We start from the raw sequence: 13,127 nt of genomic DNA, 5'->3' as shown, positions 1-13,127 counted from the left end.
TGTGCCGTCGGCTTCATTGACCTGTCCACCATTACCCCCAAGTCCCTTTCTTGGGTACTCTCATTCAATAACATCCCTCCCATCGTATAGTTGTACCTCGGGTTTCTGCTTCCCACATGCAATACTTTACATTTCTCAACGTTGAACTTCATTTGCCATTTTGTCGCCCATTCCCCTAGTTTGTTCAAGTCTCTTTGCAATTCCTCAGAGTCCTCTTTAGTCCGAGCTCCCCTAAATAGTTTGGTGTCATCTGCAAATTTTATTATCTCACACTTCGTCCCTGTTTCTAGATCATTTATGAATATATTAAATAGCAGTGGCCCGAGCACCGAGCCCTGCGGAACACCACTCGTGACCCTCCTCCAGTCCGAGTCGTGGCCCTTCACCCCTACCCTCTGTTTCCTACCCGCCAACCAGTTTCTGATCCATCTATGTATGTCTCCGTCCACCCCATGGTTCTTCAGTTTCCGGAGTAGTCATTCATGAGGCACCTTGTCAAAAGGCTTTTTTTAAATCAAGGTAAATGATGTCTATGGGGTCACCTCTGTCCATCTGTTTGTTAATTCCTTCGAAGAAGTGTAGTAAGTTAGTTAGGCACGATCTCCCCCTGCAGAAACCATGTTGGCTGGTTATCAGAAGTTCGTTTCTTTCCAAGTGTTCATCGATGTTTTCTTTTATCAGTGCTTCCGCCATTTTTCCCGGAACCGAGGTCAGACTCGCTGGTCTGTAGTTTCCTGGGTCACCTGTTGATCCCTTTTTAAAGATAGGCCAGTTGCGTCTATTGCAGAATTTTCTTTCAGTCCAGCATCATCACTGTGTGCTTCCACCAGCCTTATACCAAATTGATACATCTCTGTGGTTCCTGAATATACGTGGATCTGGGGTTTGTGGCTGTGATTCGGGGAGGGGGGGGGAGTGTGCCTAATTGTCTACTGTTCAGAACTATAAATATAGGTCAGTGGTCTCAAACCCGTGGCACAGGGCCACAAGCGGCCCGCCAGGTACTGTTTTGAGGCCCTCAGTATGTTTATCATAATCACAAAAGTAAAATAAAACAGTTTCTTAATCATATGTCTCTTTAGCTACAAATTACAATATTATTATTAAGACTTAGCCAAAAGGAAAGATTTATAAAGTATAAAGAGTTTTTACCTCATGCAAAACTGTCATTTCTTTAATAAGACATTTTTTTCTGAGGCCCTCCAAGTACCTGCAAATCCAAAATGTGGCCCTGCAAAGGGTTGGAGTTTGAGACCACTGACCTAGACGTATTTTTGAGGTGGTTTAAATATCAGAGGTAAGCATGCATGCTCCTCAATCACTATCACAAATCCTAGATCCAGAGAAAGAGAGATGGAGCTCTACCTCCTTCAAAAACAAACTTAGCTAAAAAGAGGTAAATGAACTCTTATTTTGACTTTTTTTAATATTATTATTAATCATTTTTAAACAGATGCTTAAAAAATAAGGTTGATATTAGAAAGCTAATAAAATCTGGAATGGCCTACCTCTTTCATTAAGTATACTGCCTTATTTTATTTTGATTGAATGTATATATTTAGACACTGTAATTTAGCATGTACTGTGTTTCGTTTCTTTGCTAGTCACATCAAACCCTAGAGGACTTGGTAGGGTATAAATCTGTGGAATAGAACAAAATAAGTTTCATTGTGAAGAAAGTGTTTGTGGAGAAAGCTCTGTTATCAAATGACCAAATTTGGTAGAAGTTTCATTTGTTTTGTGTCTCTCTTTCAGATCCTTTCCAGCTTCTCCTCAATCCAGATCCACCCCAAGAGGTTGCCATTACTTCAGCTCCAATTCGGAAACCCACCGTCATCAGAATCCCCAACAAGCGGAGCCCGTGTAAGTATTCACAGCCCCACATCTGCCATAACCACCTCATTGTTGTTTGAATAGAGAAACCAATTTGCCAGTGTTTTAAAATCTCAGGACTCTGTGATATTCTCTTCCCCTGTGCGTCTCTTTCCTATTACTGTAAATACCATCATCTGGGCTAAATCTATGATGTGTTTCTACTATGTTTCAGTAGATTGCATTTAAATAAGGATCTTCATTGTTAAATTTATTTTGTGAGTCTATGGTTCCATTATACAACTCCTCACCTGTTGGATTTCTGTCAGAAGCTGAGAAGACTATCGCAATTTTGTAAATAGAAACTTACTATAAACCTCTGAAAATAATATACATCAATGGACAACAGAGAGGATCTTCGAATCTGCACCAGAATTACCAATATCATAGTAACATAGTAAATGACAGCAGATAAAAAACATGAATGCATTATAAATTCATGATTCAATTAAATCATCTTTTTTCATTGATATTTCTGGGCCATAGACAGTAGAAGTCCGCCTCGTACTGTCCTTAAGTTCCATTTTCTGGAGTTGCCGTTAAAACTGACTCCAACCTGTCTGAACCAGCTCATTATTTGTGGGATACAGACTGTAAAAGTCTTCCCAGCACTATCCTCATGTTTCAAATTACTGGAGTTCCTGTCGAAGAAGCCATCTCCAGCCCATCAATACCAATGTGCTTTTACATATATTCCGCAAAATTGAATTATGTTCTATACTAGTGTTTAAGCCCGTTACATTAACGGGTGCTAGAATAGATTAGTCTTAGCTAGTATGGCTATTCTTCTTATGTCTTACCCCCTCTATTCAGGCTCCCATTTCCCCTTTTACCTTCCCTATTTCCACCTTTTTTCACCAACTTAAAAATCTGTCCCCTTTCTCTGTCCTTCACCTCCATAGAACTCCCTCTTCATTCCCCCTTCACTTATTCTTCCAGCTCCTATCTTCAGCCCCTTTCTCTCATATGCCCCCTTTTGTAACCCCCTTCTCCCATCTCCTCCTTTTTTCATCCCCAGCTCCCTTCTCTCACACATTCCTTTATAGCGCCCAAACCCTACCCCCTTCTCATACATACTCTTCCAGCCCTCAGTTCTAGGCCCAGTCTCAGAGGAGCCTCTGCCGCATCTTTGAACTTGCAATACATTAAGGGAGCAGTGGTGCGCGAGTGTATTCTTACAGGGAATGATGGCGGCAGCGGCGGCTATTAGAAGAGGAAAAAGTTGCTGAGTAGGTAATATCTGTACCTGTTAACAGCAGCAGGGCTCGCTCAAGTCTCTCGCCCCAGCAGGATCTGTTTGAGCTTCACCACGGACCTAACAGGCCGAGCCCCCAGCAGTGTAACTTCCCGGCGGCTCCTCTCACGATCGCCGCCTTCTCCGAAGCAGGAGCAGCTCTTGAGAGGAGCCGCTGCAGCGTCCTTGAAGTTTAAAAAAAAAACTTGGGTTCGGCTCCGTGCTCGGCCGCCGCGGCCTGCAGCCTACAGCCGCCGACGCGATTGCGTCAGAGGGAACGTGCTACCATGTGGAGAGCGGCCTGCGAGGTTCGTTACAGCGGCCGCGAACCTCAGCAGGCCGCTTTGAACAGGAGCGGTAGCGGCTGTTGCAGGAGGATTGGGGGGGGGGGAATTCGTGAGCGGCGGCAGGACCATGAGGCGGGATTGAGTTTTTCGGCTTCCCCTATCTGGGGAAACCGCCGTGCCGAACTGAGCTGCGCGTGGGGCCGTAGTAAGCGCGGGGCATGCTGCAGTCTTGGCGGCCACGGACATACGGATCATGGAAGCACGCTGTTAAGACTGCGCATGCGCCGCCTACGGTTTTATTATATAGATACAAAGAGAACCAGACAATCACTGGAGAAAAACATCAATCAATAAGAAAATAACAATCAAATTATTACATTACATTACATTAGTGATTTCTATTCCGCCTTTACCTTGCGGTTCAAGGCGGATTACATAAGAGTTGTTATGATAATAAGAAGAACATATTGTTAAGATATTAAGAAGTACTTAAGGAATAGTTTGAGCATTTTCTAATTTGTTAAGGAGTAGTTGATAATTGCAGGAGGAGTTCAGAGCCTGTTTGGTTTTGTTATATTGGTTTTACGTATTTTTTGAAGAGTAGGGTTTTTGTTTCTTTTTTGAAGGTTTTGTTGTCTGTGGTCGAAGTCAGCAGATTGGTGAGCTGTCGGTCCAGTTTCGCTGCTCTGTTGGCCAATAGGTTATCATACATTTTTCTTCTTTTGATATTTTTGTTGGTGGGTGTGTGAATATTGTGTGGGTTCTCCTGTGTCTGATTGAGGTGAATTGGGTTAGTCGATTGTTCCAGTAGGTAGGGCTGTCTCCATTTATAGATTTGAAAAGAAGAAAGTGGAATTTGAAGTGTACTCTGGCTTGTATTGGGTGCCAATGTGATTTGTAGTATGCTTCTGTGGTGTGGTCATATTTCTTCATTATTCTTTAATTCAATTAAGTATTTATTAAAAATTTCTTGAAAAAGAAGGCCTTCGAATGTTTGTTGAACGAACCCTATTTACCAAATGTTCTTGTTTGAATATGGAGGTTGTTCCAAATCTGTACTCCAAGATAAGCAAATGTAGATGCAAAAATAGTCTTAGATCAAAGGCCTTTTGGGCTTAGAAATTGCAATAGTAATGGGTTTCTAGATATAGCAGCTCTAATTGAAGAAGGAAATTTGATATTCATCATCTAAGAGAGTATCTCTGTAAAGAATATTAAAAATGAATACGTGCTTCTGTAGGTAACTAATGTGGCGATCTAAAAATAGGTGTCACTCTTATCTGTTCACACCAACAATCAAGTAGATACACTTTGAATTTTTTTCAATAGAAATTTAGAACAACCCATGTAGATACCATTACAATAATCCAGTTGTCCTAGGATAAGACTTTGTACAACTATTTTGAAAGCCATTGGAGCTAAACAATTTCTGATTCTCAATTTTCTCACTAAAGTTTTGTTCACCAAAGCATTTGCTATATCTGTTGTTCAGGAGTCAATATACTTGTTAGTATAACACCTAGGATCTTTAAATTAGATTAAAAATTAAAATTTAGGTTTGTTAATTTAAGAATATTATCATTCGAAATGTTTGTTGTTTGACCAATTGTTTATTTAATCATTCATTCATTTATTTTAGGAGTGTGTGGCGCAGTGGTTGGCGCTACAGCCTCAGCACCCTGGGGTTGTGGGTTCAAACCCCACGCTGCTCCTTGTGACCCTGGGCAAGTCACTCAGTCCTCCATAGCCCCAGGTACGTTAGATAGACTGTGAGCCTGCCGGGACAGATAGGGAAAATGCTTGAGTACCTGATTGTAAAACCGCTTAGATAACCTTGATAGGCGGTATATAAAAACCTAATAAACTTGAAACTTGTTTAAAACCTAAGCGAATTACAATAAAACATTCATAAATCCAATCAAGAAGACATCAGTACATCACAAATTTCAAACCATCACAAAGTTGCAATCCTTCTCAGATAGTCTACCAAAAATTTAGTTTTAACAGTATTTCGTGTTGGCAGATGTGATCGGATCCATGTTTCTAGCAATGTTATACAACTATCTAATCAGAAATATCCCTATCGGAAGAGAGAATTGGTGGTAATAACTGTTGCACCACTCTTCCGAGAATAATAAAAGATTATACTGATGAATTAATTTCCTTCCTCCAATTTAATCTAGACATTTCAAGTTTATCCTTCTTCCAAACTTTTTCCATTCATCTGCAAAGTTGCTTCTGATGTAATAACTTATCATTATACCAAGGAATAGTTTTGGTTTTATTTCTAATCCTTGATTTCATAAGAGCAATCACTTCCAAAATGTCAGAACTAATTGAATTCCAATTTTTCAGTAGGTCATACAGTCATGTGAAAAAAATTAAATGTTCACATGTCGATATCAAATCTTTTTAGTTTTTTATTTATCTCTGGAAAAGAAAGTGGCAAAATATTTTCCTTAATTTACTCGTGAAACAAAAGATATCCACAAAAATGTGTATTTTAACTGAGGAATAAATTAGGACACCCCCACATATCCTCCCACTTAAAGTGGCTCAAATCACACACAGGTGTATCACATCAGGTGCACATGATTAGAATATCGTTACTCAACATTTTTAAGGAGGTTTGCCCTACTTAAACCTCAAACCACACCACGTGGAGCCAGTCCTTGGACACAGGAGTTTAAAATGCAAATGCTTTATTCCAATATTGTATAAAACTAAACACACAAGCAATGGAATCATGGGGCAGTATTTCGGTAAAATTAGCGTTTCTCAGGGGTTCTTTTAGAAGGTTAAAAAAATCCAATGTACAAAATAAGGAAATATAGAAGAAAAAAATAACATATAATTAATGAAAAACATTGATAATACAAATAAAACAGCAAATAAATAGAAACAGCATGTCTAAATTAACATATCTAAAAATGAACATGAAATCTAGAATTAACCTTGGTAATGTATCACATTTACAATGATATAAGAGAAATAATGATAAGGCAGTACTTGAAAACAACAATGATAAAAATAACAATGATTAAAACGATAATAATAAAGAAAAACAACATATCTTAATTTGCATCTCTAAAAAATGAAAATTTAAAATAAACTTTGGTAATGCATAATGTTTATAATGATACGACAAGCCCATCCCCCCCTCATTAAGCTTTGCTTGCATACAGGGATTCTGGTTTAATTTCTGCTATTATGCAATCTTCACATTCACACATCAAACTCTCATTCATTATACAGTCCCACATGAGGACAGACATGATTCTTTAAGTACTTTAGACCATTGTTATGAAACAAACATTCATTCCCTTCCCACACACATGCTGCATTCAGACATATAGTTTAGGGCTGCAATCCATTTCATCCCCCTCAGAGACATATCTCTCTACTTCCATAATAGACTCTTCACTCTCTGAAGTTGATACAAGCTATCCTCTGGAGCAGTATTTGGCCAGCCCTGCTCAAAGAACTTTTCCCTTCCAGTTAGCTTCTGCTTAGGAAGCAGAGTTTTGTCAGCATAGCAGTGCTGTGGGACAGGAGGTTTTTTAATAGAAGACAGTAACACAGAGCTTCTAGCCTTCAGTTTCCTGTTCTGTGAGGAACATCCTTCCCTCCAGGTTCCTGATTTCCTGTGTGTGTTCTCAGCTGGCCTTGATTTATTCTGCTGGGGAACATTCACTGGTGCTCTAACCACATTCTGCCTGTCAGCTCCACCCCTTTCCTTAACCCTTGCTGTGTCAGATTGCCTGACCAGAAGTTTCACAGGAGAATTAACAGATGGTTTATAAAAGGGATTATAGTGGCTTGGAACAGGTATTCTGTTCTTCTCTGCCATCCCTTCTCTGTTCTGTGCTGTCTGCTAGATCTTAGCACTGGGAATAGAGTTAATGGGCAGCTTCCTTGGCTTAGGAATAGGCACATTTGCTTTAGTGACGGGGTTTAAAGCAGATTTTGAACTAGTGACAGGAGCTTCCCTGTCACAATATGTGTAACCACAAAAAAGCAGTACACAAGTCCCATTCTCATTCCCCGTTTATACCATACGACACAGCAGATAAGTTGCAAAGTTTTGTACTAAGATTATGGATCGTTGATGAAGATTTTGCATATGTATGGAAAGTTGAGACAAGTAGATGTGAAACTCTTGTTTACTCTTTCCAAAAATACTAGGACTAAGAGGGCATGAAAAACAGCAGATCATCTCACAGTGTCAAAAATGTAAGGTCATTTCTATATGGCATGTTCAATAGAACATAAGAACATAAGAAGTTGCCTCCGCTGAGTCAGACCAGAGGTCCATCGTGCCCAGCGGTCCGCTCCCGCGGCGGCCCATCAGGCTGGAACAGCAGGAAGTGAACCTCGATTCCCAATGCGGGTTTTGGAATTTGATTAGCTAGATCCCAGGGTCCTGACAAGGGTGCAAGATACAAAGTTACAGGCCCCTTTTTCATTGCTGAGGATTCCTTATTTGTTGGGGGGGGCGGGGAGAGATTTTGTGAACCCCCTATGAAGCTATGTATTTTCATGCAATTTATGCTCTAAAACACTGGTATTCAACCCAGTCCTCAGGGACCACCTGGCCAGTCAGGTTTTCACAGTCTCCGTCATCCATATTCATTGTAGATATCCTGAAAACCTGACTGGCAAGGTGGTCCCTGAGGACTGGGTTGAATACCACTGCTTTAAAACGTAAGAGCCAAATCTAAATTGTGATGAGAGAAAGATAACCCCCATTGAATAGACGTAAAGGATACATTTTGATTACTTATTCAACAATTAGTTTGTTCAGTTTGGGGGAAATTCTATAAACTGCATCTTAACTTAGGCGCTGGTAGGTGCCCTGCTGGCGTCTAAATTAAGAGAAACATAAGCAATGCATCCGCTGGGTCAGACCTGAGCTCCATCGTGCCCAGCAGTCCGCTCACGTAGTGGCCCAACAGGTCCAGGACCTGTGCAGTAATCCTCTATCTATACCCCTCTATCCCCTTTTCCAGCAGGAAAGTGTCCAATCCTTTCTTGAACCCTAGTACCGTACTCTGCCCTATTACGTCCTCTGGAAGCGCATTCCAGGTGTCCACCACACGTTGGGTAAAGAAGAACTTCCTAGCATTCATTTTGAATCTGTCCCCTTTCAACTTTTCCAAATGCCCTCTCGTTCTTCTATTTTTCGAAAGTTTGAAGAATCTGTCCCTCTCTACTCTCTCTATGCCCTTCATGATCTTGTAAGTCTCTATCATATCCCCTCTAAGTCTCCTCTTCTCCAGGGAAAAGAGTCCCAGTTTCTCCAATCTCTCAGCATATGAAAGGCTTTCCATACCTTTTATCAGATGTGTCGCTCTCCTCTGAACCCTCTCGAGTAACACCATATCCTTCTTAAGGTACGGCGACCAATATTGGACGCAGTACTCCAGATGTGGATGCACCATCACCCGATACAACGGCAGGATAACTTCTTTCGTTCTGGTAGAAATACCCTTCTTGATTATACCTAGCATTCTATTCGCTCTCCTAGCGGCCGCTCCGCACTGTGCCGTCGGCTTCATTGTCATGTTCACCATTACCCTTAAGTCCCTTTCTTGGGTACTCTTCTTCAGTAACATCCCTCCCATCATAGGGAGGGAAACGCCATTTCAAATTGTACTTGAATAAAATTTCAAGACACCTACCGGTGTTTAAACAGTGCTGAAATTGCACCACCAGAAGCGCCTACCGATGTGGCTGACGCCGGAAGTGACATTAGGCGCTGGTAAGCACCTCTGGAGGCCTGATTCACATCAAAGGTAGGTGCCAGAAATGTAGGCCTTGAAATCCCTGGCCTACATTCCCGGTGCCTATCTTTGCTGGAGACGCGATTCTCTATACCAATGGTTCCCCAACCCTGTCCTGGGGGGACCACCAGCCAGCCAGGTTTTCAGGATAGCCCTAATGAATATGCATGGAGCAGATCTGCATGCCTGCTACCTCCGTTACATGCAAATCTATCTCGTGCATATTCATTAGGGTTATCCCAAAAACCCGACTGTCTGGTGGTCCTCCAGGACAGGGTTGGGAACCGCTGCTCTATACCACACCATCACGTGATTACATGCGACCAGCGACCACTCTTAAGGCAGCCATTGACAACAACGCTCTTTAGAGAATCCGAGCTTTTGCTTATAATTTTTGGTGAATCCCAAAATAAAATACTTTTTAACATAAGGATAACACGTTGATTCGGGTATGTGAGTTCTTCATTCTCTTAACTGGTGGCACCACTAAGTGAAGCAATAGCTTCGGCCAAACATTTCCTGTTAAGGGTAGTTCCATGTCTAGCATCAACCATGAAGAATTTTGGAGGCGTGGCCTAGTGGTTAGAGCAGCTGCCTCAGCCTGAAGTTGTTAGTTCAATTCCCACTGCAGCTCCTTATCACTCTGAGCAAGTCACGTAACACTTAACACTGCATTGCCCCATGTAATCCTATAACACAAAAAGGCAACCTAGTCACATCAAGGTTTGTGAGGGGGACGCTCAGGGCACCAGAAAATGACTTACAACCCAAAATTAAATAAATATGTTGTAGATAAAGAGTGACGGGTGCTGTCAGTGTGAACCATCAGTGATAGGAGCACAGCTCCGACACTTCACTTCTGGGTCAAGGCGGTAAGCCTCCACCCCCACACCATCATCGAGCACCCTAAGTGTGCTGCAAATTAAAGGGACCAGTGTCCACTAAATCAAACAAATCAATTAGTTAAAGTGAGTAAATCAAACTCAACACGGAAAACCTGAGCGACCCCCCCCAAACAAACCCTGCCAGCCAGACCCCCCGGACCACACAACAAAGTCACACGTCACCATACAAAAAATGCCAAATAAATACAATACTTATCTGAAACTAATAAACGCCAAACCGCGCCAGGAGAAAAGGTTCGACCACGCTGGTTTCGGGAGGAGCCCTTCTTCAGGAACCTGACCCCCGACGGAACACAAACAAACGAACGGAGAGGTCGGCTGGAGGACGGGGTGCCCGGGCGGAAGAGCACACACGCCTAAAACAGTGTCTGCCAGAGTTACAGGCATCTCACGAGCATTATCGTAATAAAATCAAATAGGGTAAAATTAAGAAATTTCATAGGGATGCTGAGGATTATGCATCGGGGTATGTATACTCCTGGATGCAGCCTCAAGGTTCCTCTATGTTAGTGCCTCAGGTTACCACGTATCCTACCGATGATGGCTCGTCCTCCAGTGATTCTAGTGGACGTAGCTCTTACATGGGGTCAGCTCGTTTTTTAGGCCGAGGCTCCAGGAGAGGCCCAAGAAGACGGTCCCTGGGTCGCAGGGGATACCCGGACCGCAACGCAGTTCAGACATACAATCTTCCGGTGACTCGTTCGCAGGCAGCGAGGGGTCCCTAGTGGTCAACATATCGGGGGTTTCCCTCTCTAACGCACAGATTCAATTGTTGGAGAAGGGACTTTCCTTCGTTCCCACCACTGCCTTGGATCTTTTTACAGTGCACAGGGATGTGGCTAGGTTCGTCAGGGGCCTCCAGATCAAGCTGTTTTTCTCCACCCAGGAGGGGCCCCGGGATGACTCTTTATTTAGGGTTAAATCTCATTGGATCCCTCCGGGGCCCATTGATGCTCACATCAGAGTATTCCGTGATCTGGTACTACGTGATATTGACCAGCTCCGGAAGGTTCGTTCTGGTCGTCAATTTGTTAATATCACCAGGGCTCAGCAGCTTGCTCTGGAGGCCCTTAAGAACGCCCCCAACTTGGACATTAAACCCGCCGATAAGGGCGGGGCTGTGGTCGTTCAATCTGCGGCCCAATACAGTGCCCAAGTGGATGCTCACATTTCCAATGCAGATTGGTACACTAAACTTGAGGAGGATCCCTCCCCCACTCTGTGTATGGAAATTGCCACCATCGTGCAAGGGGCATTGCAGGATAATATCATCACCAAATCTGAGGCCAGATATTTATCTCAGCCTCCCAGCCGCAGCCCTCACTTTTACACTGTACCCAAAATTCATAAAACTCTTAATGACCCCCCGGGCAGACCCATTGTGTCGCTCCGGGGTACCATTCTTGAACCCTTATCCAAAATGGTTGACCACTTCTTGAAACCCAGGGTTGCTCAGGCTCGGTCTTTTGTATTAGACACTACCAACTTTCTCAACAGAATTGAGGCCATTAAAGTGCAACAGTCTGATCTACTCATAACCATGGACTTGGAAGCTTTATATAGCAATATACCCCAGACTGAAGCTTTAAAGATTGTTGAACAGCATTTATCTGGGGGGTCCATTCACCATTGTATAACTAAAGCTTTTCTCATGCAATTAGCCACCTTGGTGTTACAAAAAAACTTTTTTGAGGTGCGTGGGGAGTTTTATCTCCAAACACACGGGGTAGCCATGGGCACAGCCATGGCCCCTAGTGTGGCTAATCTTTACGTCACAAATTTTGAGGAGAAGTTGTTATACTCATCTGGGTGGATGTCGCACATTGCCATATGGCTTCGTTATATCGACGATGTGTTCCTTATATGGACTGACACCAGGGCCAGGTTTTATGAATTTTTGACCTGGCTTAATACTCTTGACAGGCATCTGAAGTTTACTGCCACTGTCAATGTAACTAGTGTCACCTATCTGGACACTATGGTCAGCAAAACTGATGGGCAATTGGTTACGACAGTTTTTCGGAAGTCCACAAATCGGACTTCATATTTACATTATATCAGCTGTCATCCTGCCAGGTTGCGTCAATCGTTGCCTGTGGGGCAGTTCCTCAGGATTCGCCGTATCTGCTCGTCTTTGGTAGAGTTCAAGGCTCAAGCCAAGTTATTATTCCAACGTTTTAAGGCCCGTGGCTATCCTGATTGGACTATCAGAAGGGCTTATCGTAGAGCACGTTATGCCAACCCTGAGCTATTACGGTCTCCTGCCATCAGGCCACCTTTAGACCAGCAAGTGTGCGTTATATCGTTTTCCAATCAAGCCCATCAGATAGCGAACATCGTGAGAAAGCATTGGCATGTTTTGGATTACCATCTCGCCTTCAAGGAGTCTCCCTGCATAGCTTTTGCCCTTCCTAAAAATTTGAAAGACTTATTGTCCACGAGAAGCCGGGCTTCTATTGGGGGCAGCCACAAACCATGTGGCCACTGTGATATGTGCCCCCTATCTTTGTCTATTTCCAACTGGCAACATCCTCGGACCCAACGCACTTACCATCTCAGATCTCAAACGTCTTGTGATTCTGAATGGGTAGTTTACGTCATTATCTGCCCATGTGCGTTGTGCTATGTGGGGCGGACCAGCAGAAGGATCAGAGTTAGGTTGCAAGAACACAGAAGCCGGATTCGTACTGGATCTCACTCTGCCCCTCTTGTGCCGCACTGTGCTGAACTTGGACATCGGTTTACTGATCTGTCTTGGTTCGTGCTTGAGCAAGTTCCTTGGGATTTCAGGGGGGATAGACAGTCCCATTTGAATCTTAGGGAACAATATTGGATTTTCCAGTTGCAATCTGTCTATCCCAATGGTCTTAATGAAAGTGTGGAATGGAACACTATCATTTAACTGGGTCCTTAGTTTTGGGTTTCAGGTTGCAGTGGGGGGTTTTCTGGCTGGAGTTACTGGTTTGTGTGCAGGATGGGTTACGTTTTTCTTTGTTCTTTGTGCGGTGTGTGTATTTATGGGCGTGTTTTTGACCCTGTGTGTGAT

General features: G+C 43.0%; 1 protein-coding gene across 2 annotated transcripts in view; it reads left to right on the top strand.

Moving 5' to 3' along the window:
• The window catches only part of SH3D19 (SH3 domain containing 19), a 245,957-nt gene that overhangs the window by 149,379 nt on the left and 83,451 nt on the right, over positions 1–13,127 (top strand). For both annotated transcript variants that reach the window (XM_033940651.1, XM_033940641.1), the window contains exon 8: positions 1,756–1,863. In XM_033940651.1, the coding sequence (XP_033796542.1) occupies positions 1,756–1,863 (108 nt within the window). The remainder of the gene's footprint in view (positions 1–1,755; positions 1,864–13,127) is intronic.

The sequence above is a fragment of the Geotrypetes seraphini genome, chromosome 1, assembly GCF_902459505.1.
Source record: "Geotrypetes seraphini chromosome 1, aGeoSer1.1, whole genome shotgun sequence".
In the NCBI taxonomy this organism is placed as follows: Eukaryota; Metazoa; Chordata; class Amphibia; order Gymnophiona; family Dermophiidae; genus Geotrypetes; species Geotrypetes seraphini.
The sequence above is the reverse complement of the archived record's forward strand: the minus strand, read 5'-3'. Positions and strand labels throughout refer to the sequence as shown.